This window comes from Cheilinus undulatus, linkage group 6 (assembly GCF_018320785.1).
Source record: "Cheilinus undulatus linkage group 6, ASM1832078v1, whole genome shotgun sequence".
In the NCBI taxonomy this organism is placed as follows: domain Eukaryota; kingdom Metazoa; phylum Chordata; class Actinopteri; order Labriformes; family Labridae; genus Cheilinus; species Cheilinus undulatus.
The window spans coordinates 28,524,809-28,551,889 of record NC_054870.1 but is presented as its reverse complement, the minus strand read 5'-3'; the positions used below and the strand labels follow the sequence as shown (position 1 = coordinate 28,551,889).

The 27,081-nt window shown below is 39.5% G+C and overlaps 1 protein-coding gene across 5 annotated transcripts in view; it reads right to left on the bottom strand.

The window, feature by feature from the left end:
• Positions 1–241: 241 nt before the first annotated feature.
• sdccag8 (SHH signaling and ciliogenesis regulator sdccag8) overlaps positions 242–27,081 on the bottom strand; it is a 73,651-nt gene continuing 46,811 nt past the window's right edge. For 2 of the 5 annotated variants that reach the window (XM_041789336.1, XM_041789337.1), the window contains exons 16-18: positions 24,479–24,610; positions 606–732; positions 242–380 (exon numbers count right to left, since the gene is read on the bottom strand). In XM_041789336.1, the coding sequence (XP_041645270.1) occupies positions 342–380; positions 606–732; positions 24,479–24,610 (298 nt within the window). In that variant the 3' untranslated portion in view covers positions 242–341. Of the gene's footprint in view, positions 381–605; positions 733–1,293; positions 1,318–3,185; positions 3,284–4,147; positions 4,191–24,478; positions 24,611–27,081 lie in introns of those variants that run through there. The other 3 variants (XR_005992006.1, XM_041789338.1, XM_041789339.1) reach the window with 3 other exon arrangements.

The window sequence follows — 27,081 nt, the reverse complement described above, 5'->3', positions numbered from 1 at the left end:
CCCTAAGTCTCCAGAGTAAGGCTCAGTATTTCACTTTCAAAATGTAACAGAAAATCATATTCATTTAAATAATAATTTAGGGATCTCAAAAGCTTAAAGTGTTCTAGAGATTTTTATTGAACCTGCTTAAAAATTAAAACGAATGTATTTTTGTTATTTAAACTGCTCAGTGGATCACAGTAAGCGTCTTATTAGTTATAAACATTGTCTAAACAGAAGTTTACATGTGCTTAACACACGTTTCTCCTTGCACTTCACCCTGAGGTAAACAGAAACAGTTTGATAATTTCTAATCTGCAGAAGATTTCATCCAGACCCAGGAGGAAATGGGCAGAATGGACTCAGGTGGACACGCCATCAACTCGTCTCATGTTGGGTAGCTAGAAACACAAAAGCACACAATAAAAAAAAAAAAACGAAATAGATAGAGAATCTTTGGTGACAGTCAGACAGTCATTAGTCATGACGGGACAAATGTCTTCTTTCTGGTTTTATTTTAGTGATCAGTCGACTATCATGTTCTGGGAGAGGACAGACACCATGGCTAATTCATTTAGTAACAGTGAGTCACACGCTCTGCTGTATGTACGGGAGTGTGTTTGTACCTCTGTGTGCAGGCTCTGCATCTCCTCGCTGAGTGTGTTTCTCTCCTGCATCAGCTGGTTCTGTTTGGCCAGCAGCTCACACACCTGCTGGGCGCTGCTCTGACAGTGACGGTCCAACTGCTGCAGTCTGCAAAACACACACACACGCACACACAGGCAGAAGACACACAATATTGACTGAAACTGTGTGAGAGACGTTCCCTCCTGGTTGATATAAAACCAAATGTTGTAAATATTGAAAGAGAGCTGGATCCACAAAAAGCTTTTAATATCACTGGACTTTGTGTTGATCAAGTAATCAGCAGTGTTTACAGGAGTGTGACAGCAGTGTGGTTTTTGGATTTAGAGCGAAGACAAAGAGCTCAACAACACTGAAACACAAGTGGACAGTGAGCTACTAACTAATTTATCTATCTGATTAGGTCAGCACCATACATTTTATTATCAGTTAATATGCTAGTTTTCACTTCTGATCAAATTAATAATTTGTGTGTAAGATACACACAAATCATGAAAAAAAAATCTAACGAATAATTCACAACATCTTAAAATATAAGAGTGACAGATTCAGTTTTAATAGAAAGAAAATTGAACTAAATCTCACATTCAAACACAGGAGTCTATGGTTCAAGAGCCACCAGCTTCTGCAGCCACACGTCGATGTGTCCTTGGGCAAGACACTTAACCCCAAATTGCTCCCACTGCTGCATCACTGGTGTGTGAATAAATTGGATCTGTTAATATCGATGACCACTTTACATAGCAGCCTCCACCATCAGTGAGTGGGTGTAAAAAGCACTTTAAGTAATCAAATGGCTAGAAAAGTGTATCACAAGCTCAAGTCCTATTATCATTTGCTTGAGTCTATATTTTCAAATTGAAAATCTAAATAAGATAATACAGTTGCATCTCAAAAAATTTAATTTATCAAGTGAAACTACTGTATAGTTTAGATTCATCATTACAAAGTGAATGATTCAAGACTTTTTTGTTTTAATCTTGATGATTACAGCTTACAGCTCACAAAAATCAGAAATCAGCTATCTCTGGATATCAGAATATCACAAGTCCAAAGAAAGGATTCATAATACAGAAATGGTGACCTTCTGGGAAAATTTGCTCATGTATGCACTCAGTACTTGGTTGGAGCTCCTCTAACTCAAATTACTGCAGCTATAAGACATGGCATAGATGCAGTCAGTCTGTGGCACTGCTGGGGTGTTATGAAGCCCAGGTTGCTTTGATAGCAGCCTTTAGCCAGTCTGTATTGTTGAGTGTCTCATCCTCCTCGTGGAGTTTCTATAGAAATTCTCTGTTGGGTTCAGGTCAGGCTGACCAATCAAGCACAGTAACACCATGGTCAGCAAACCAGTCTCTGGTAGTTTTGGCTTCATGTGGGCAGGTGCCAAGCCCTGCTGGAAGAAGACATCAGTATCTTCATAAAGCCTCTTAGCAGAGGGAAGCATGAACGGCTCCAAAACCTCCTGGTAGATGCTGTCAGCTGGACTCCGGACTTGATAAAGCACAGCGGACCAACACCAGCAGATGCCATGACACCTCAAACCATCACTGACTGTTGAACCAGAACACTGGACTTCAAACATCCTTGGATTCTGTGTCTCTTTGATCTTTCTCCAGACTCCAGGACCTTGATTTTCAAATGAAATGCAAAATTTACTTTAATCTGAAAACAGGACCTTGGGCCACTGAGCAACGGTCCAGTTCTTTTTCTCCTTAGCTGATGATATCTGTGGTTTAGGAGTGGCTCGACACTACGAACACAACACTTTTAGCCCATTTCCTGGACCCGTCTGTGTGTAGTGTTTTCTTACCATACTTTTCTCTTGGTCAACTTTCCATGAATATGCTTTGATACAGCCTCGAGAATTTGTGGAGATTGTATTGTTTTGATTTTCATGAACTGTAAGCCACAGTCATCAAGATTAAAACAAAATTAATTAAATATTTCACTTTGCATGTGATGAATCTAGATTATATGGAAGTTTCACTTTCTGCAGTAAATCGGGAAAAAACAAACTTTTACATGATATTCTAATTTTTTGAGATTCACTTGTATTTATCTTTTTAAAATACATTTTCAATGTAAAATATGGGCTTGAGCATGTATTACACTTCTCTAGCCATTTGACTTCTTAAAGGGCTTTTTACAACCATTCACTCACTGTTAGCAAAGGCTGCTATGTGAAATTGTCTTCAATAGCAACCTGGGCAATACACTTCTCCCCAAATTGCTCCCACCAGTGTGCTGTTGGTGTGTGAATAAAGGAGCAATTTGGGGAGAAGTGTCTTGCCCAAGGACACATGGACGTATGGCTGTAGAAGCTAGGAATCCAACCCTAAGGCTTCCTGGAGAGACAAATGACTAATCTAGCATTAATGCTCCACTTAAGCTAAATAGGAGGGGAAAAAGGCACACAAAAAAAGCATAAACCCCAGGAAATCCAAGCAGACAATGCATTATATATCTGATCTTACTTAGATTAAAAAGCATCAGTCCTTGATATCCATCTGATGAGTTAGGAAAGGGCCCCACATTCTTCCAGCCACTCTATAATTTACCTGCTCATAGCTCGCCAATGTGCTCGGCAGCTCCATCCATCCATTCATCGCAGAAGATGATTTCCAATGGTGTAAAGTTACCCTCCAAACAGTCGGAGCTAGACAGCACCATAATATTTTACATTTTGATATTTCAACACTATCTGCTTGTATACTCAAAAGACATAAAGTGGGATTTTTAATCAGATGTATTTCAGTCACCAAATCATTGTTTTTAGCTCTGTGTGCTTCATATTTTTCAGGTTTTCAAGGATATATCACCAAGAAAATAAGGGAAAGACAAATCTTAAGGAATCCTGTCAGTCTACATTCGTAGAAGCTATCAAACTGGGAACTTCATCTGGTGAAGAGACCAGTCAGATTAGTTTGCTGCCATTGCTGCCGAAAAAGCTTCGACCTGAAATCCTTCCCCTTCTTGATTTTGACTGGCCAGTGAGGAAGAACTGACATGTGAACAGCGACACTGTTCCAAAAGCTTAACTTGTTAAACTGAGAGCGAGGTGACAAAAACAGCTGACCAAAAACACTGGACTTCATTGGTTTTGTATTGGAAGTAAACACTGCCACTGCTGAAAGCCCTTGAAGACACAATTATCTCTCCGTTTGAAAAATACCTATCAGTTATGAAATGAAAAGACTTTCTACACTGATACATGAATGCATCAAGAGCTCTGAGCAGTGGGAGCTGGACCCACTGCAGCTCCATTTTAATAGTTTACATACCAATAGGAGGTTAAGCCGAGGGACAAGGAATGAAAATATTCTGCTACATCTGTTTGTTGTGACTTCAGGGAAAGTTCACTTTAATATTTACCCTCAGTGAAGCATCTGATAATTCTCCCTCTTTGAATATTTATTTCAAACCAAGTATTCCATATGTTTAAGGGGAAATCTTTCTTTGGTAGAACTGCTGACAAAACATCTAAAAGCTGTGTTTAGGTTGCCTGTGGAGTTTTCGATACCCTGTAGTGTTCTGGAGCGGTTCTCCTTTGAGTGGGCACTCGTCTTCAGTGGATATGAACATGCAGAGAAAGGCAGGTACAAACACATGAATCATGATGAGCAACCTGCCATTGGTTACACATATTCCTAAATTTACAACATGCAAACAAGGAAAGGGAACACGAATAATGGAAACAGAAAACACTTTAAACTGTTCATTTGTGATTCTTTTTTTACTGTCAGGATAACAACAAGGTACATATTTGGTCTGAAAACAACTAAACTTTAGCCTGACATGCCAGATGGATGTGTTTCACACATCCATCTGGCAAACCTTCAATACTGATCGTTTGGAATAGGGCAGAGGATGTGGAAAAAAAAAGAACTCGGAGCGTGATTGGATGAACGTTCTGTCACATCTTTACGGGCCAATCAGAGCAACAAAACACTGCCTGAGGTGCGCATGCGCAGCTACCAAGGAATAACGCAAACCATGGCGACTGTAGACATGTCACTACATGACTTTTGTCATTTTTGAAAAGAAACAACTCACTGCTGTTCTTTTTTTTTTCTTTTAATGAAGAAAAGTTGTCAAGTTCTGATAAAATTGGCGTTTTAGCAGCATCCATGCTAATCTCTTCTAATTGCACCAGCCTCTTGTTGCTGCTTGCTTACGTCACAACTCCACCGCGCCTAAAAGTACTGCCCCTCCTCGCTGATTGGTCCTGTCACTTTCTAATCGAACCCAAACGGTTCAGACGGGAGCATTGCAAGATGGATTCACCAGTGAGAAACATGGAAACGGGCGTATCCATCTGCTTTGCAAGGTTAGGGGATGTTGAGTGCCATAGAAATTATTTCTATCCATCCCCTGACTGATACTTTCAGTAACCTTTTCTTTGAGGTTCTTGAAGTGTTATTCTGTCTTCATGGTGTAATGGTAGCCAGGAACGGATTATCCAATGAGTGGACCTCCCAGACTGACATTACTTGGTAGAAATCTGTTTTTTAAAGTCTCTAACATCATCATATTTAGAGACTTTACTGCAATGCCTTCAGGTTGATGTTTACAAGGTAGATAGCAGTCATTTCAACTGACATTTTTAACTACTGGCACTTCTGTCTTTTTACTGATATGTGCTGTTTATGTATTTTTAAATGACTATCTTGTGGTCCTTCACTGACCTCTTTATGCTCATTTGTGAACGTTGGCATGTTTCAGTCACGTGTTGTGCACTGACATGGGCACGCTGCAAATGACAACTTTATTTAGATTAACAAAGTTGTCTGACTCTGAATCTGAATAAACTGTGTGTGCGATTGGGGGGTTGTTTTCTGGTCGGGGTCTCAGGGGGCGATTCTGTATGAATAGAGAGTATGCGTTGACTGAGTGTTGGGGGTAGATGTGGAATGTGTGTCGAGAGATTTCCCACTATCAGCCCATTATTTCATCCATTCAGTCAGTCATGCCCTCCTCTGGTGCGGCAGTGAACTCATTCACATACAAACAACACACACACGCGCACACCCACACACACACCCACACACACACAAACACACACCCTCTGATAATCTTACGGATGAAACTCAACACTGTAATCCACATCTTCCTACCCAACTTGACTCCTATCTTCCTATTTCCATTATTGCTGTCAGTTGATTGAATAAAAAAAAAATCAAATTAATTATAGACTTTGTAATTAATTAATTGCAAATAATCGCATATGTCAATAACTTAAGAAAGATTGTATTACTGGTAGATTTAAAAAATATACAAAGCAATCAGAAAAGGCATGCTCCTGAATGGCATCAAAACTTTTTACTACATTTTGAAACAGGAAATGTTGAGACCAAAAACAGAGTGTCCACTTACTAGTCAATCTAGGATAATGTTAATCTGTAGAATATGGATTTTATCCATTAAATTATACAAATTTAGTGCAGAGAAATTTTTTTAGTGTTCCAAATGAAGTTTTAAATCTACTAGCCTATTGTGTGGTGGCATCAAAGTGGGATTAATCAGCATATGTTTTATAATTGCATTTTACACCCTTGTCACACCAGAGGAAGAAGCTTCACCTAAAACTGTGACTGTACTACAGTCCCCTCCAAAAGTATTGGAACAGTGGGCCCAATTCCTTTATTCCGCTGTAGACTGAAAACATTTGGGTTTGACATCTAAAGATAAATATGAGACAATAGATCAACATTTCAGCTTTTATTTCCAGGTGTTTATGTCTGGATCCAATGAACCACTCGGAAGATAGCACTCTTTGTTTGAACCCACTCATTAATCTTCGTTGATGATGTAACACATGATGGTAGCAGGAATGAATTCAGAAGTCTACAGAAACACTTTGTCTTCTAATTTAAAGAAAGATCCAACCAAACTGATTGGGAGATCCTTCATCATTCAGCAAAATAATGACCCCAAACACTGCCAACACAACAAAAGGGTTCACTGGGGCAAAAAGTGAAAGGTTTTAGACTGGCCAAGTCAATCTCCAGACTTAAACCCTATAGAGCAAGTATTTTAGTGGCTAAAGAGGAGACTGAAGGGAGTAACCCCCCTAAACAACAACTGAAAGAGTCTGCAGTGGATCACAGGCTTGATGCAGTTACTACAAGAAAAGGATTTCCAACTAAATATTACATCTATTCACTTTAATCTATTTTAAGTCTATCTGATCCAATACTTTTGCTCACCTAAAAATTTGGTGTTCTGTTACAAATAATGCTTTCTCCTAAGTTGTGTATCAGATCAGATGTAAATACCTGGAAATAAAAGCTGAAATGTTGATCTATTACCTCATATTCATCTTTTTGTGTCAGACCCAAATGTTTTCAGTCTAAAGCAAAAATAAAGGAATTAGGCCCACCATTCCAATACTTATGGAGGGGACTGTATGTGTAAACTTAGAAATTCATATTAATTATCAAAAAACATCATACACATAAAAGATCATCACTGTCTTATGTAGAGGGGGTGTTGCTTAATGTAAAACTTGTTCATGTGACATTTTAAGTGTGTTTATCTTATATATCACATTTGATATTTAACTCTGAAATAAAACAAAGATATTTACTGGCCAGGTAGTAGTTATCATTTTGTTTGTTATGTCTCACATGCCAATCACAGCACACCACAATGATTCCCATTTAAAATATCAGGACCCCCTTCAGAGTAATGAAGTGACATAGATCCTAGTCTCATGTCTTTTTTAACTTTTTCTCATGCTGAAGAGTACAACCTCAGATGACAATCAAAATAAGAGGGATACATCACTAATTTTATGTACTTCTGAGAGCTCATGAGCAGCCTAAGAGAAGCAAGAAAAAGGTCCTTGAATTTAAAATATCAGAAGTTTTAAAAAATATTAAAACTTTGATTCTTTCCAGAACCTTGTGTTTTCAATGGATCCAATCTGTTACTTTCATGATCAATGGGACTGAAAACTACCAGAGTCTTTAAAGAACTACATGTTTTCATAAGACAGGTGAGTGGGAGAGGAATAAAACCATTAAAAATCAAAAGTAAAAGTCTGTACACTCTCCATATTGTACAAGTGCATTTGTAACATTTTAATCAAAACTTAGCATATGTATTTATGCAATTAAAATAGTGTGAAAGAGTTTGTTAACACATTTTCTATGATTTAAAACATTGCCACTGATTCTCTGAGACTTCTGTCTTTTTGCTGTGGTTTTGGATCAGGTATAAGTATCATTTGAATTGTTTTAAAAATCTAGTGTTATGGCAACTCTGGATGCATTATATTATCTTGATGTCTGCTAATGTGTACAGAAGAATGTATGAGTGTACCACAGTTCTTCACATGATAAAGTTGAGCATAACATGTAGTTTTACTCTTATAGTCTTATGTCAAGCAGTCACAGTCAGAGTAGCAGGTCAATTCTAGTACAGGAGAGAATTGGCTATAAATATCTGTGAATATATATAAGATATGTAAATATCGGTACCAGTTAAAATGAGATTGAAATGTTTGAATATGAAGTACTATCCATAATCCAGTATCTTACATTCCTGTTGTCAGTCATAACCAGGAGTGGAGAGTTTGAAAAAACTACACTTTGTTATAATCATCATGTTTCACTTTCTCTGTTCTGTTTCAACAGGTTCACAACGGAACAAATATGGCAGAAGACAACAGTGCGATGAGGAGGACGAAGAAGAAATGGAGGAGGGGGAGGATAAGAGTTGAGGCTCGGGGCAGGGGGAGACAGAGGGAGGTAGCTGGGGGGGAGACAGATGCCCCTGCCCTGCTGGTCATGTTGGCAGTGGCAGGGCTGCCTGCGTGTGACAGACGATGAGGAGAACATCCCAACTCTCCTCCACAATCTGCTCCCCACCTCCCCCCACTTTGTCCTCACTCTACCCTGCGCTGCCATGGTTAATACCGCAGGGCTTGATCCCTCATCCCCAGGAACTCCCCTCTTCCTCTATCACCATCTTCAGCATCACTATCATTCCTCCCTCATTAGCTGTCCTCACTGACCCTGCTGGTTGGTTTATTTCAGACCTGGAGGTCTGTCCAGTCCTGGGCCGGCTGCCTCCCTCACTCTCCTACACCGGCAGCACAGCAGGACACAGCAGGCCATGGCCACGTCACAGCAACACAGAGAGAACTCCGCCGTGGTGAGCTAAGACACAAGAAGCAGCCGATGTGCCACACAGAAAGCTGAGGAGCTAAAGGTCAGAAGCAGAGCCTGTTGTTCTGATCCCTGTAAATGTTTGATGAGGGAAGTGTTGATAAAACGACAAGTGAATGCCTTCAGCTCTACTGAGAATATGCCCATCTTTATAAAATCAGAAACTCTAGTGTTGATACATTTAGATGCACCACAAATAAACTTCTCATTAAGGAGAATATATCCAGTTTTCTGGGAGATATTATGCTGATAACTAGCCAGTTCTAAAATCCACTCCAGGTTTGTAAAGTAGGAGATGCATCGATATTATCTGCCAAGAGGAGTTTTACACTTTCACTGCAGCGAGAGACTGATGTGACGTTTTAGAGGGTTTAATTTTGTATCTATTCAAAGAACATGAAGTTGTTGCTCTCTGGTTTTACATAACATGCCATAGACATCCTTAAAGTTCAGCTGAAAACTACCATCGATTAGGAAAAGTACTGTGCACTGATTATCTGAATTTATAAGGACTGAACATACTTTTGGCTTTATTCGACATGATTTATCTGTCACAAGATTTCTGCCCATTTTGTGTATGTTGATTACAGAATTTTAAATTTATGCCTAAAAAAATTCTCCTCACTTTCCAGAAACAGTGTCCTTGTTGATCTGTAACCAAAATCCAATTTATCAACATGATTACATTCCAATAGAGGTAAATGTGAGAAAATGTGTCCTGTTTTTTGGCCAAATTGTCAATTTAATTGCCAACATTTCAAATAAAAATAAGTATATAATTTAAAAAAGGGGTTTATTTAATGGGGGTAGATGAAACACTAAATAATTAACACATATTACTTCAAGTTAAAGCAGGATTCCCACTCTTTTTTTTTTTTTAGAGATCATTTTCCAAGACATTTTAAGTGACAATTTAGCAGCTTTGACAGGAACATCAATATGTTCTTTTCTGTAGAAATCTGAGTCATAAGATGTGAAGTCTATGGCTACAATTATGAACCCCTACAAGCCTATAAATGATGATTATAGTAAAATGCAAATACATGTGCACATGTATGGCAAAAGTGTTTCAGTAATGTTTGGGGCATTAACAACCTTTCATTTTCTTTAAAATTACCTTTAATTGTTGTTCTCTTATGCTCTCTTTCAATACCCTGCATTTCACATTGTGTGCAATTGCTTTCTTTTTGAGAACTGTGGGCTTTGTGCTTAAAATGCTATTTAATTAATGTGATGTGGGAGTGTTATACTATGTTTTTAATACAATTACATATCAACTATTATCCTTGATGTAATTTAGCTCTTTTGGATGAAAATGTCATCTTTTTGGGGGAAAAATGAGGAGAATGCCTCAGTAATCTTGCACTTTCAGGACAGTGCAGGATTTTCCAGGACTTCCAGCCTTTTCTCTCTTTCTTTTGTGAAACCGATCAGCTCTTTTCCAGCTTTTCCATGACTCCTGTTAATATGTTTATAATAATTTCCTCTCATATGTAAGTGAAACTGAGTTCAAATACTGTTTAATGAAAATAGGCTGCATCATAGGACACATCCACACCTTTAAACCTCACAACCTAGTCATTTTAAGCCCCTTTGTCCAGGTCACAGCACTAACTCTGATGTTACGAGGGTTATTTTTGACTTGGCAAAGCATTTTAGCTCCACAGTCAAAACAAACTTTAGCTCTAATGTGTATATCTGATGGAGTTTACATTCAGAGAAATGTTTTGATTTTCATCATATCTGAGAGCAAACTTCTGATCTAAATGAGAACTTATTGGCAACATTTGCAGATAAACAGAGTTATACCGCAGTACAATACAATTATGTTGGAGAAATGGCTCCAACTGTGTTAAATTAACTCCAAATGAGACAAATTTCTGTCATTTCAGTCCAAACTCAGCTGCTAAGTGCCAGCAGACTTTCACACGTACCCGTCTGACGGCGAGCAAGCCGAACAGGAAGCCAGTAATTCAGTGTGCCGGGTCGTGGCCCGGGATGTTTAAAGCTGCAGGTTGTAAGCTGGAGGTTTATGTAATGCAGTAAGTAAAGCTTGAACCCTGGCACACACACACAAACAAACACACACAGTTTGTCTGGTCAGAGAGCAGCCAACCTCTGGCCTTCTTATACAACAACACACACTCTCTCTAATCCAACCCTCGTCTCACCTTAGACACCCCGCCTCAGAGAGAGGGGAGGATGTGTGTGTGACTGCAGCAGCACTCCTTCCAGCAGCTAAAGCAGCAAATCCAATAACTGGCCTCTATCGACTGGCACACTCATTAATTAGGGCTTAATACGGCTTAATGCTCGGGCACTGCCACACACACTCACACACATCCTGCAGGCTGGCTGGCCTCTGCCCCGCTGCCTGGAAATGGTGAGCAAAGAAGGAAGCTTGGCTGGATTCATGGATGGACTGACAGCTGAGACAGATAAATGGATGTGGAGGTGAAGAGGATCTGCAGAGGGTGAAAAATGAGAGCTGACAGTTTGCAGCACGAGGGGTGAGGCGTAGGTCGGGGTGGAGAAATAAAGAGGCTAGAGTCGTCACTTCGCTGCCTCCCTGCTGCCCGCTGCTGCTTCTGGCTGGGAAAGAGGAGGTGCCCGGGTTAGAGAGGGAGAGCTTCCCTGCTGACCTGGTGAAAGGACACCACCTGCTGGATCCCACAACAAGCACACCTTCTCTTTCTGAAAAACCTCCTCTTAAAAACGCCTGCTTCTAGATCAGCCTAGCACTGAGTGTGTTTTTCTCTCCAGCAGCAGACATAATAAAAAGCAAGTTTTGCTGCGAGGCACTTTGCAGTAATTTCCCCTGACAGCCTGATAATCAAACTCTGCTCACAATCTGCACCTCGAACCACCACACTCTCTATTGACTGCAGCTACTAAGGAGATTAATTACAACACACGCGCAGACACAGTTACCTCTCTGCGGTATACATCAGTCGTAGCCCACAGCTAGTGTCTAAACTCTGTTGTCTGTTTGCATATTTATTTACAGGTGGGAGCATATGTCCTAAAGGCTCAGTCCAAAGGGAGAGCAATAACGTCACATAAGAGGAACGCAGATACGGTAATAGAAAAAGAAGATCTGGAAGCAGCTTTCAGGTCTGTCATTCAAAAGCCCCATATGAATGTGAGCAGTTTTATTACTAAACAAATCAGCTAGTGGAGTGTGTCACTTCAAAGAAAATATTTATTGGTCGGTGCATACATTATCAAATGACATTCTGCTTGGATTTCTAAAAATAACCACTCTGCATGCTTTACATCAAGGGACACTGTAAGTTAAGTATGGTGATTTTTTTCTTTATTTATTTGTGGACGAAGAAAATATAGAAAATCTGACTTTGAAAAACAGGAAAACCTGCGCTTGAAAATCAAAACAAAAGGAAAACTTGCACCATTTAGAGTTGATGAAAATCTCTACAAAACACTCAACAAACTGAACTTGCATGCTTGTCTGTGTGTGTTTGTAGCGAGCAGGGGGCCGGGGGGGTGAAGAATGCAGGCAGACGGCCTTGGCTTGCCTGGTTACAACAACACTGCCAGGGGCATGAAGGCTGCAGCTGCCACACACACACTCACACACAAAACCATATTTCGCCCAATCCCAGGCCCACCACCACCCTCACACCCCAGCGCTCGGTGAAATCTTGGCTAGTTCACAACTGCACTAAAGAATGTGTGCATGAACGTGTCTTAAGGCCATGCCCCTCTCTCCTCCACCAACCTGTCACGCCAGTTGTTGCTTTTGCTAACGTGAACGTTTGACATGAGAACACGATCGGTGACACTGTGTGTTTAGATCAGGATGAGACTGAAACACGACACCCTCACCGTTATTTGATCTGCTCCTGCATTTCTATTTGGATACCTGTGACTTTTATTCATCTTACTCTGCTTTTGTGGGAAAATTTAATTTTAATCATTTTACTGTTTGAAAATGAGCCAACATGACTTTTGTTTACAACAAAACATTTCAGCTACTCGTCCTTTGCAGGTCAGAAATACAACAAAAAGATGAGCGTCTGTATGTCGTATACACTAATGGGAACTATTTTATGAACAGCAAAAGTTTAAAAAGTGCAAATTTAATCATTAATTCTAATGCAAAAGAAAAGACATGTACATTTGTTTTTCATCTTAAGATGTTTCATTCATTTTTTTGTATTGTGATCTAGGACTAAAGAAAAAGCATCAGTCAGGCTTATTTCCTTTCAGTATAAAAATCAAAGACGGCGTTACATTTGTAATTTCACAACACCAGATTGATTTTTTTTTTTTTTTTTACATTTTTTCTGTTTTAAAACAGAGGCAAGGATCTTTTATTTACATCTCATAAAAGATTAAATTGCAGCTATAAAGTCTACTGCTGCTGAGACAAATGTTGGGCGGCTGAAGTGGGGCTTAGTGACCTCCCAGCGCCACATCACAGCAGGCAAACACAACATGAAGATTATCAATCATTCAACTGATAAATCAATATTTAAAAATCATCTGTGATGCTCCCTGTGTGAGAACTTCTTTGTCTCTTTGCCTGCTGCTCTCCAGCAGAGCTGAGCGCAGCGGTGAGAAGGAAAAAGAAGACATTACTAAAATTTAGACCTAGACAGGAAAGTTTTTTAGTTATAGTTTAGCTCAGGGAGCATGTCTGGATTTTAGAGCATGTTTAGTAAAGTGGGGGTCAGCATGGATTGAACCCTCCCTGTGCTCTAGTTAAAGGAAGGAAAAGATTGTTGGCTGCTTCTTCTCTTAAATATAAAATGATAAAAATCTAATTATGATATTTTGCTTTGCTTTCCTAATCTAATTCTAAAGAGTTTTTTTTAATTAATTCATTTGCTTCTGTCCCTTTTCTGTCTTTTTCACATATTGTACTGACTGACTTTCTTGTAAATATTTTTTTCTGCATTTTCCAGTGTCTTCGGGTTTTTTAATTCCCTGAATAAAAATGTCAATGAACTAAATATCGATTATAAATTTATATTAAAAAGAAAATCACATACTGTTAGCTGATGTTTTTGCTGTGACAATATGGTTTCAAATGCCTATTGAAGTGAAATGTTTAGAAACAGAAATGAACATGCCAGTTTAGACAACGGCATGATGAATAAAACTTTCAAAATCTAAAGCACTGTAATGACTTCCAAAAATGTTCTGTACTTTCTGACATTGCTGTGTATCCTTAGCTCTTTTTCCCTGATTTTCACATCAGGATATAATGCAAAATACAGTAATACAATACAAAATTATTAAATGTAAATCCTCAGTTAGACATGACTTGAGTCCAGGTAACAGCATTTATTTTTTATTTTCTATATTGTCTTTTTTAGAATAGTTAGTTTTTTCTTTGGACTTTAGAAATATCTGTCTTTTTTATTCAGAGAGAAAAACAATCAGAACTTTAAAGGTATGAAAAATAAAAAATAAAAAACTGATGAGACTTCGTGCAGTAAGATTTTTCTCCCACAGTTTGGAGTTGAAGGATTTTTTTGTCTTCGAGCCGGTGGGAGTGAGTGAGTATTAGTGTGAAGGTTGGAAAAGTTTAACCTGAATTCACAGAATAGAAACAAAAAGTCAAATAAAAAGTCCTTTGCAATCTTAACAGGAACACAGATTTGTATGATCTTCACAGATTCCTATCCTGAGTGTATTAGACTGTAAAAAAATAAAGTTCACCGCACACACTAGCTGACATTCATCACTGCATTAACAGAGGTTTTTGTTCTGCTGCAGGCTGTTTTTATCAGTTCCTCTATGTCAAAGTGTTTGCTGCCGGGAGGCCTCCTGACTCTTTTAGTCTCGCCTTTGCTTTCCCGGCATTAAACGGATTTTACTGTTGTGACTTTCAACATTTTTCTAAAGAAGGGGCAGGTGTTTCTGCACTCACTCTCTGGTTGTACTTTTATAAAGTAGTGTTAGCGAGTGTCACTGACTGGGGCTCGAGATATGACGCTTTGCACTGTTAACGCTCCAGCTTGCAAGCCTCTGGCTACAGCCCGACATCTGAGCTGCAAATCTGTGCGTCTGTGTGTGTTTGTGTGTGTGTGATAGAGCTGTAAAGCCACCGTTTGACAATGCTCTTTCAGCAGGCCGCCCTGCAGTCGCTCCCGGCTACAGAAGCCAGCTGGGCAACGCAGAGACAGGGACGATGAGAGAGAAAAGGAGAGGAGGATGAAGGGGAGGAGAGGATGACTGATCAGCGCCATCCAGAGGTGAGAACATGAGCATGAGAGAGAGAGACGGGGAAAAATAAAGAGTGGACTAAACTCTACCTCTTTTTTTGAGGGTGTCCCATAGTTGCAGTCATTTAGTTTAGACTGTGATAAATTTGAACAGATCGCTCAAGAAGGAGCAGAAGTTTCAGGTTACATTCTGCCATTTCTGTGACAAACTCATCCCCTTCAACAGGAAAGAAGCTGACAAGTAAGATCCGCTGTTTTTGGAGTGAGAAAGTGACTAATAGTTTAAAGAGTGCACATCTGAGATGCAGAAATGTATTGGTGTAATAAAGAGAGGCGTATATTACAAATCTAACAATCATAAGAGTGTAAACTCTCCACCTCTCACCAGGCCTAATTCATCGTCTCTTTCTACATCACTCTCTGTCATCATCGCCCTCTCCTTCAGCTCATCTCTTCACACACACAGTTGTAACTCATTAAATGCTCACAAACACAGATGAGACAAATGAAGGCTGTCCTGTTTCTTCTGCCTGGCCTCTGCCAGCTTCATTTGCAAATGAAAAGTTTTTGCGTCCTTTTGCTTCTGGGGCATGGCAGCACACTGTGTGTATGGGGGGTGGGGGGAGTGAGAAGAGGGTCTGACAGAGGGGTGTGTGTGTGTGTGGGGGTGTGAGTGTGTGTGTGTGTGTGTGAGTGTGCATGTGGCAGGAGCCCAGATGAAGCAGCCCTCGCCCGGGGCGCGCTGTCCGCCCGCGGTAGCAGCAAGCCTGTTCCTTCTTCCCCGGCCCGCCGCGACCATTTGTTCCATTAACCAATCTCCTGGAGCCTCTGGTGCAAACACGCACACATCCACAGGCATACATACTTCAACAACTGCTTGCACAGCTCATACCACACATGGCCCTCCATCCCTCCTCCATCCCTCCTCCATCCTTCGCTCCATCCCTCCCTCCCTCCTCCAGACGCACGCACCATCTTTCTTGGTGGAGGCCATATGGCCCAGTGAAGCCTGTGGATCTACAGGCACATCTGCGTATATGTTGCTGCTCGCCTTAAAGGGCTGCACCGAGAGCTCGGAGCTCACACAAACACACACAGTACATGCACACACACACCGTGGGCTGACAAACACACTCTGCTGTCACTGTGTGTGGTTAAGCAAACGTTGGTGTTATGTCGGTCTGTCGTGTGTGCGCGCATGTGTGCGTGACCTCAGAGTGTACATGCATAGTGATAATTGGTGAAACAGCCTGCCAGCAGCTGTGAGGTGAGGAAAGGTTGTATGGTGTTCGATACAACAAGCAGAGGGGAGAAGAGACGGGGGACAGGAAGAGAAGGAAAGTTCAAACAAGAGAAGGGCGAAGAGGAAAGCAAAATAAGACAAAAAAGAGAATAAGAGGAGAGAGATAAGCTTCAGTGACAGGAAACGAAAACAGGAGAAGAAAACACCTTTTCTTTTTTTTGGATATTTCCTAATTCTTACTGTCATCAATCTGTCTGTCCTAAGAAATAATAGCAGGGGTTAAATGTCTTCCTGTATTTTCACATCGCTTTATTAAAGACATACTAAGAAAATAGTTTTATATTTCTATTTTTCAGGTAAAGCTTAAAGAATAATGTTCCCATCAAAAGTGAAGACTAAGTGCATTACTACAGACACCCTCGTGCCTTCATCAAAAACATCTTGTTTTTTGAAACTTATTTAAGATTTTTTTTGTTCTGAGCGTTTACCAAATTTAAACATTTACTAGATTTCATGAGCATTCATGTGTTTCTCTCTAAAATATCCATAACTCCACTTTTGCTTTTGTCTAAACCCAAAGAAGATGTCAGCCTACAGTACTGGGCAAAGGTCTCAGGCCAGCGCTAGCTTTTTTGTTTTAACTGTTCAAGGATGATAATTATATCACTCTTTTTTTCATAAAATATAAATATTCACATATAATTTTGAAAAAAACAAAGGCATCCACAGGAAAAGTCAGCAAGCAGTGTGACTTCCCTTTTACTTGCACACCTTGAGCTCTTTCCAGGAGACAGTCTTGTAGATTTTTGGTATATTACACAAGGCGTCGCTATTAAATCAGCACGCCCCAGAGATTGTCTTTACATGTCTGAAGTTGGTGTTTTTATTTCTTTCTCTGTTCATATGTTCCTGAACAATCTATGTAACTCCTGAACTATGAGTGTTTCTCATCAGCTGTTTTTCTCTACAGAATTATTTTACTGCATTAATGCACTTTGAATCATGGTCATGCTTGAAAACAAAACCACCCCCATTCAGGCTCTTTTCAGAAGGAATGGTATGATAAAGAGTGCCTAGTCCTGTGCTTTTACAGCTCACATGATGAGGGTTATTTTTATTATTTTTATTAAAGGAGGGCTTTTTAGTTGAACCGCTGAGATCCTGCCTTCTGCTTAAAACAGAATGCTAGAATAACTTATCAATCAATGAATTTCTTTTTTCAGGTTTTGTATTTTGGTTACTTTTAGACATGTAATTTTTAACAGATAATTCCCATCATGCTCTTATCAACAACCTTTCTATTCCTCAGAATAAGCAGCATAAAAAGGTTACAATTAAATAAAATGTCAGCAGTCAAACAAAAATTCTTAAAGATAAAAAAGTAGATCTGTGAGTTAAACTAAATCTGTTCTGCAAACACATGCAGTTGTGTTCCCTCATGTTGACTACACATTAGACCTTAATATTTCTAAGTGAGTGATCATTTAATTTCATTCATTTTCTATGTAATGCCCATGCAACCTTTAAATCAATCATTTACGTAAACTGGCTTTACATCTTCCCTAACTCGGTGCTTTCCTGCTCTGTCTCCAACCCTCCCTTCTCTTCCTTCATTTTCAGGCAAAAAACAACAACATAGACATAGCGAAATAAATAATTAAATGTTGAAGCAAAACATTGTGTGCTAAAACCCCTGTGTAGTTTGGCAATCAGCTTGCCCATGTAAAAATAAATCAAGCTGATTTTCCAAATGTTTTGTGCGTGGTGCGCTGTTGCCGCTCTTCGCAGCACAGATTGCAGGCCGATGGAGAGGCTGTGGGGAGGGGCGGGGCGCTGGATATTGAACCCACTTGCACCAGCTTGTTAACACGTACACCTTAACCCCCAAGCGGCGCGGCAGGGCGCCCACCAAGTGCTCAGGGCCTGCAGGGACCAACTAACATATACCCAATGTATGGAAACAGACACACGCACACACATGCAGCGAGGACTACCAGAACATGCGTGTAATTCAGTTTGAGAGGAGTACCATATGTAGAGATACTGACGTAGCCGCTTCTACACAAATATGCACACTTGATACACATAACTGCAAATACACAGGCACAGATCTACAAAGTTCAGTCCTGCCTCTACAGCTTAATTCAGACATCACACACTGTGATACATGGCTGTAACGCAGCCCTAATGAATGCTGTTCATCTATTTTTTTATTAGTTATAGCTAAAAGCAGTACGATAAGAATATATATGTGGCAGGTTTTCAAGTTTTCTACTTTTGCCCCAGGAGTACGATCAGTACCAGACATACATACTGAAAAACCAAGCACCAGCTGCAACGTGGATCACCGTAAACATGAGTCATACCTCTCTTGCCTCCCCGTCTCTCCCTTATCTCTGCTCTCCTTACAATAAATCACCTAAAACATGATACATACAGTCCAAAAATACACATACTTGCAGCTCAATGATAAATGCATCCCTAAATGTTCTCCATTTCTATCAAAAATTAAACACAAATACGTGGTCAAGTGGCTGTGCAGTTATTCAAAAGTGACCTCATGTAGAACTAAACTCAGGAGATTTTTAAATATCAGGAGGATTCATCAACCAAGTAAGTGTCAAAGCAGAAAATAAAACTCACTAAATGCCAAGAGTGATTATCGTGGTTCAGTTGGGAGAAGAGAGAAGTTAGGTGCCAACTTCCCAGCCAATCCACTTTTGGCAGCCAGATTCCTACTCTGCTAAACCTCCTGAGAACATGCAATAGCTACCCATACACACAAACACACACACAAAACACATAAAAATACCACTGCAACATATGCGTGGAAACATACAGATTATTCATGGTATTCACACTCCATGACAACTTAGATTATTTTTCTCTCTAAACTTCACAAAGAGAGTCACACGCGAGCAGAGGACAGCTGTGACTTGGTAAACTTTGTGTTTTTTTGGCAGCGTCTGAGTGCCGACAGGTTAACGCCGGTGGGTGGTAGACAATATGTAGTGTCAGTGATGGAGCAGGAGAAAAGGGTGAGCTAGTGAGTGAGTGTGTGTTTGCTTTTGCGTAAGAGGAAGGTGGAGTTGGGAAGGGAGGTGGGAGGGCAGTGGGGTAGAGATCCTGCAGAGAGGGGCAACAACACCCACACATCCTCGCCCACGTTGGCAGAGCCAGGCTGGATGCCAGGAGCCCTGTGGAGACACACACCAACTGGGCTCCACACTTGGGGAGAAAGAGACCCCCGCAACTCAAACACACATTAAGATACTACGGCTCAAGACCACGATGGACCCACTTTTACTGCAGCTTTTAAAACTAAATGAGAGTGTTTACATCTACTATACCATCCATGATAACGTTCCCTTACAATACAGGTTAAAAATTTAAAACATTTTCTGTTGGATTATTTGGGTAGAGGCCTTCTTATTTTTTCTCTGTACGTCAGGTTAGATATGTTGACATTAGTGCTTTTTAGGATTATCCCGCAGCCCTTAAGCACATTCAAAACAGCTTCTAAGTTAAGGTTTGTACCACAGTTTGCAAAACACTACCTCTTGATGCTCACAGTTAGCTGCTGTATATATAATTATGCACATTAGATTTGACTCATCTTAATGGTGTACAATGTGAAAAAGACAAACACATTACTTAGCTATACTTTGTATGGTAAATGTAGCAAAAAGGTTCCATATAAAGTCTTTCACTTAAATGATATTCTGTGTTTGTGATTATTCATCAAGATAGCCTGTGAAAACTTAAACTTGTCGTTTTAAAACCTAACTTGAACATTTTCCTGTTTTAAGGAAGGGGTAAACTCAGGCCTGTCCAAAGACTTGGCTAGGCCCCTGACAAACCCAGGGAATGAGCGCTGTGATTTATTGATGATATTAACGAATGTGTCTTGGATCAGAAGCTCTGCTGCTAATGTCCATTCTTAATCTATTTAAGACACTTCGCCCTTTTTATAATTTTTTGCCACATCTTGCCCATTTTTGCCACTATTTTGCCATATTTAACTAATTTTGCAGTTTTTCACCCATTGCCACTTTTGTTCTTATCTTTTTAACAATTTGTGCTGCTTTATCACACTTTTTTAAATCACTTTAGTTCATTTTTTTTAACCATTTTACCACTTTCCAGGCTAATTCCATTTTTGCTACTTTTTCCACTCCTATTCAACTTTGCCACTTTTTCCCCAAGGTTTAAAACAATTTTTATACTTTTTTTTCCACTCCTATTCAATTATGCCACTTTTTACCCTTTTTTTCCAAGCTTGTTCCATTTTTAGCACTTTTTTTCCCACTCCTAATCCATTTTGCCATTTTTTTACAGGCTCATCCCATTTTTGTCACTTTTTACACTCCTAATCTGTTTCTGCCTTTTTTTGCATATTCTTGCCTATTTCCACAATTATAAAAAGGTAATTCTCTTTTTAGAAAAGGGGTTTACGTTTTAAAAAGACTATATTATACTACAGTGAGCGCGAGCCTTGAGTGTTTACTTTAAGCTGTGTGCAGAAGCACCAGGAGGTACATACAAATCCCATGGTGAAATGCCCTTTCTTACAGTACAAATAAACATGGTTCCAGCCTTGTTCAAAACAAAATATGGTCAAAATAATTATTGTCTTTAAGGGCACCCGATGATTTTTTAAGACTTAATTGTTTTGGTTCCAATAATATGAATAATTGGGGCATGGCTGATATGACTATGACTATACCTCTTTCCACATTATTAAGCAAATGTCATTTTTCTCTTATTTTCCTAAATATTAATGCAAATGACAGAATATTTTTCAAGTCATCAGCCATTAGAGCATAATTCAATGTTTTTTTTTAACAAACTTCATAATAATAACCGTTATTTTTTTTTTAAATAAAAACTTCAAAATGCACTGTTCCACATTATTAAGCAGGCCACAGGTTTCAAGCAATATTGGAAAGATAAAGGATCTCTCTGCTGCCAAAAAGCCTCAAATAGTACAATGTCTTGGACAAGGTATGAACACATTAGATATTTCACGAAAAATTAATTGTGATCATCGTACTGTGAAGAAATTTGTGGCTGATTCAGAGCACAGACGGGTTCATGCAGATAAAGACATAATGAGAAGGGTTTCTGACAGACAATTTATCAGATTAAGAGAGCAACTGCTAAAATGCCATTACAAAGCAGCAAACAGATATTTGAAGCTGCTGGTGCCTCTGGAGTCCCACCAACCTCAAGGTGTAGGATCCTCCAGAGGCTTGCAGTTGTGTATAAACCTACTATTTAGCCGCCCCTATCCAGTGCTCACAAGCAGAAATGGTTACAGTGGGACCAGAAATACATGAAGACTCATTTTCAAACAGTCTTGTTTACTGATGAGTGCCATGCAACCCTGGATGGTCCAGATGGAGGAGTAGTGGATGGTTGGTGGATGGCCACCATGTCCCAACAAGGCTGTGACGTCAGCAAGGATGTGGCGGAGTTATGTTTTGGGCGGGATTCATGAGGAGCGAGCTGGTAGGCCCCTTTAGGGTCCCTGGAGGTGTGAAAATGATCTCGGCAAAGTATATAGAGTTTCTGACTGACCACTTTCTTCCATGATTCATAAAGTAACTGACCACTTTCTTCTATGGTACAAAAAGAAGAGCAGTGCCTTCTGTAGCAAAATTATCTTCATACATGACAACGCACCATCTCATGCTGCAAGAATACCTCTGAGTCATTGGCTGCTATGGGCATAAAAGGAGAGAAACTCATGGTGTGGCCCACATCCTCCCCTGACCTCAACCCTGTTGAGAACCTTTGGAGCATCCTCAAGCTAAAGATATATGAGGGTGGGAAGCAGTTCACATCAAAACAGCAGCTCTGGGAGGCTATTCTGACATCCTGCAAAGAAATTCAATCAGAAACTTTGCAAAAACTCGCAAGTTCAATGGATTCAAGAAAGAAAGGTGATATCAAAGAAGGACTCCTATGTTAACATGTTACTTTGCCTGTTAAGATGTTTTTGATTGAAATAGCTTTTGATTTCAGTAAATATGACCTCCTAATGCTGCAAATTCTATGAATGACCATTCTCAGTTCTTAACAACCTATAAAATCTTTTAAAACTCTGTTTTGCATAATAATGTGGAACAGTGCATTTTGAGGTTTTTATTTTTTTTAAAATAATGGTTATCATTATGAAGTTTGTTCAAAAACATCTGAATTATGCTCTGAGTTGAAAATTATTCTGACTGTCATTTGCATTAATATTTAGGAAAATAAGAGAAAATGCCATTTACTTAATAATGTGGAAAGCGGTGTATTTGTTTGCCAGGAGGCTTAAGACTCACCTCAGGTCCATCCCTTTGGCTTTACTAGATTGATGAAGTTAGTTTGAGACTGAGTTTTTAAATGGGGTGTCTACCATTAACTGACTCCAACATCCCCCTTCAGTAACTGAACGGCTGATGTGACTCAGGCTTTTTCTATAGTCTATAGTTTTATTAGTGCAGGTAAGAGGAGTTGTTGTGAATGCTATACATTTAATGCCCTCTGTGCATCTTTATAAATGAATCATGGAAGTCTGAAACTAATGAATTGTTTCATTATTATTATTAGCGCATTATGTGAAAAGTTGGTGTGTTATATAAGCAGTTTAATGTGAAGCTTGAGTAACTAAAAATATTACCAATTCAGAGACCGCTGTTCAGTAAACCGCTTATAGTGAAAATCACTATGAATTAAAGTGCACATTGTGTTTTTGGTGCACAGCCTTCAGCCAAATACTTTACCATGCAAAGCCAATGGAGTGGCCAGATTCCATGTCTGTCATCAGGCAGATCCATCTTTCAAAGTTACAAGCAGAAACGTTTGTGCCTGGTCTGAGAATAATTCAACCAATCGGTGTCGCTTCAGGAGAACAATGCAGTAGCTACAGGCAGAGTTTAGTTGTACGGTAAGCCAGTATGCAAAGGCAACTGGCAATTAGCTCAGACACAGCAATAGCAACAGTTCTTAATTACACTGGGCAATATTTCTTCAAATAAAGAAGAGCAAAGAGTAGCACTGAAAGTTTTTCTTCGCAGTAGAGAAGTTTTTTGCTCTTCTCCTGATTGGCCTCAGCATGAGTTTGATTCACCAGCTGGCTCCACTGGCAGTTAGAGGGATACTTCAACATTTTGGAAAATTCGCCCATTGCCATAATTCCTATAGTCTTTGTCTTAACTCAATTTAAGCAGACGGAGTTGGCACAGCAGGTCTGAACTCGGCAGCGGCGATCTAAAAATAGCTTGCACTGACAACTGAAGGTAATGAACCTGTTACTAAGACTATAGGAATTATGGCAATGAGCAAATTTGCCAAAATGTTGAAGTATCCCTTTAGGATGATGGCAACTGCCTATTGAGATGCTGTTGCATAGTATACTACCCAGGACACACACACCAAATAGGGCTGGGCAATTAATCAAAAATTAGATTAAATCGTAATATGGCCTGCTGCAATTTTCAAATTGCAGAACGTGCATTATTCCTTCAAACTGAAATTTGGGTCAAATAGCATTTTAAAACTTTTTTTTTTGCAGCAGAGATGTTATGTATTACAGATCATGCAATCATCCTCAGGCAATGTTTTAGAATAGTCTAAAAAAATCCTACTTTTTTGCGCGTTCTTATTAAATATGAGAATGACATAAAAACAATAACTCCCTTCAATACATCAATTTCTGTCCAATTTGCAATACAGTCAAAATCATCACAATTCGATATTTTTCTAAAGTGTCCAGCTCTAGTCACACCTTGGTGAACAATCAAAAGAAAAACTTCAATGTCTTAATGTTATTTAGCAGATGCTTTTATCCAAAGTAACTTACATTTAGGACAGGTGTTCCTGGGGTTAAGGACCTTGCCCAAGGGCCCACACTGGATACTCATTGTGCTCTGACTAGAATGTGAACACCAATCTCTCATAATAAAGTCAGCTAAGTAAACCACTGATCATCCAGCCATACCTGCAGTTTTTTTAAACACATGTAAAAGGTTTTCGAGCAAAGAGGCAAAAATTCTTAAAAAAGCACAGACAAATTATTTCTTGACTGAATATAAATAATATTTGTTTGATTGTTGGATACTTGCTAGTTTATTACTCATATGATGCCTCAGAACCAAAGAACCAAATTGTCTACCACTGTATGGGTTTAAAAGTAAGATAAACCGTATATGAAAACGTTTAGTTGTGTGCATTGTTTTTGGGTTTTTTTTTTGTACCTTTCCTTCATGCGCTGGTGCATGCGGCCGTGTTGGACACACTGTTCTTCCATGTCGGAGCAGCGAGCTCTCAGACTCTTCACTGTCTCCTCAAGGTGTTGTTTCTCCAGGATGAGCTGCTCCATCTCACTTCTAAACACACATAAATACATCACCTCAGTTTTAATAAATTTAACAGTAAGTGTACCAAAAAAGCCAGCATTTGTAGATTAAAAACTGAGTTATGCTAGATATACAGAATTGATATAAAGATTGTTTCACAAAAATAAATTGAATGCCAGGTAAAATACAGCTCACAATAAGTTAAGAGATGAAGTGAACAGATGTGCATATCCTCTGCTGTCATGTTTGAGGATGGCATTATTGCTTTCTGTAACATTATTCAAGTTTTGTAGTTAGTTTATATCTAAAGTGAAGGTGGAAAACTCTAAATCCAAACAATAATCAGGTATTTTTTCCACTATGAGTATGCAGGATAAATACAGCCCCTTAAACCACATACTCCCATGACTGGCTTTGTCCGTTCTGATACACATTACAGCATCAGTAGGAGAAGGCCACATGGGGCGCTCACTCCGGCTAACAACAGAAAAATACTTTGAGCACACATTTCTCGTTTATGTTGCTGCAACTGCCAGTGTGTAACCTCACTTAGCCTGACTGAGGCTATCCAGCAGGACTTTAACCGCTACACTGGGCTTCAGCTCCAGGAGCTCAAACAGCCTGAGGCTCAAAACACACCAACACCACACGGCTGCTAAACTACACAACACACACAGACGGCAGAGGATAGGTATGAGCGTTCGTGTTGGTGTTTCAGCGTTTACATAAAATCCTGCTTTTACACAACACAACAAGTTCTGATCAGTTACTGAGTGTCTGATATCGATGTCCGTCCACACCAGAGTACACAGAATCCTTTGTTGTGTACGTTTTGTGTTGCTGCTGAGGCCAGAGCGGTCTGGCAGGGCCAGATTGGGGGCTGTCATGTGACTAATGTGCAGCACAGCTACAACAGCTGACAGGACACTGGGCCCAGGGTCACTGTCACACACATACAATACACAAATGCACACAGAAATACAGGCAGCCCAGATGGAGAGCTGTGCAGGCCTGCTGTGACTACTGTAGCATCAGGTTAACAAGAAAACAGGTCAGACTGGGAGGCAGTGTGGAGTGTGTGGACATGATGCTCCATCCAAACAGCCTGATGGATGAAGCTTCATGACATGAGGACATGGACGTCCAACAGACAGAGAATAAACAAGTGAGCAATCACACAAGTGACGGGTGACGGGTAAGTACATTTAGACCCAGATGATAAAAATGTTCCTAAGATACCAGTCTGAATTAGAAAGGTGAAAAAAATGAAAGAAATAACTGAGAGCACTTGCTGTTGTTTTTAAGGAGAAAATGCTTCAGGTTTGAGTTTCAAAATACTAAGTCTTATAAGTTAAACCATTGGGTTACTGAATTAAACTTTAATTTTGAAAGTACTGTGTTTTGGCATCATGTGTTATGTATGACTGGAATAATGGGTACTGGGGAATGTGAATAATTTTTTTAACAAAGAAATCAAGAATGCTACTTTTATGAGAGACACATCAGGACACCCTTTGTACATGAGACCAATTTTTTGAATAAATACAAGAGAAACTATCTGCTTCAGTGAATCTGAACCAGAAAATCAATGTGTTCAGTGTTTTTTGGTTTGTATCAGTATTTGCTTTCTGTTGGCATGTGGATTGTGTTTGGTTCAGTTGTTTTTATCTAGTTATTTTCCTGTACAAAGTTGCTGCATCCCTCGTGAAATCAAATTTAAAACTTTCGGAGATCTTTTTGATACCAGACCAAAGAAGATTAATACCATTTTTTGCTGTACAGATGTAGAAATTTTTGACCGATTTATCAAATGTGATGTCAGTCTGTATAAGCTGTAAATATTAGCCATATTTACCATAAGTTTGTAGAGTTTTAGGAAGATTGAAGTCTTTGTCTTTGTTTATCCACATTCCTTCCAATTTTTTCCAAAGTTTAAAGTCTGTTCTAAGGACTAAAGTCTTTTTTACATTCATTCTTTAACTGTATAGTGTGTTTAAAGGACTGAGGTTTCAGGTCTGAACTACATTTACATGTAAGTATCCCTATTGGCCATCCTTCCCTTTCTCTCTTTCATGGTTTGTGAGTATGTGCATAATGCACTATTAACAGTGCCATGAACAGTAACATGAAAAAGCAGATCCCCAAAAAACAACAAAACTCATGCAATTTCAGACGTGTCAATCTTCAGTACCATCTAAAATTGAAAATTCTCAAAAGTAAAAAGAAAAGACACCTTAAAACCTTTAATTTTAAAAATCAAATTTAAGAATGAGACATTTCAAGAATCTGAAGGGGCCTCTTCTGCAAAGGCAGGAAAATGTGCTGGCCTAATACTCCAAGTGTATGGTAAGGCTGGCCATACACTAGATGATTTTCAAATCTTAAAGGATTTTAAAAACGTGGGTGTTTACAGACTTGAGGACAATTTCAAACGATTCTTCATCTTGAATCCTCTGAGCCCACACACAAGGCGACTCAGCCAGACCGTCAGACCACTGGAG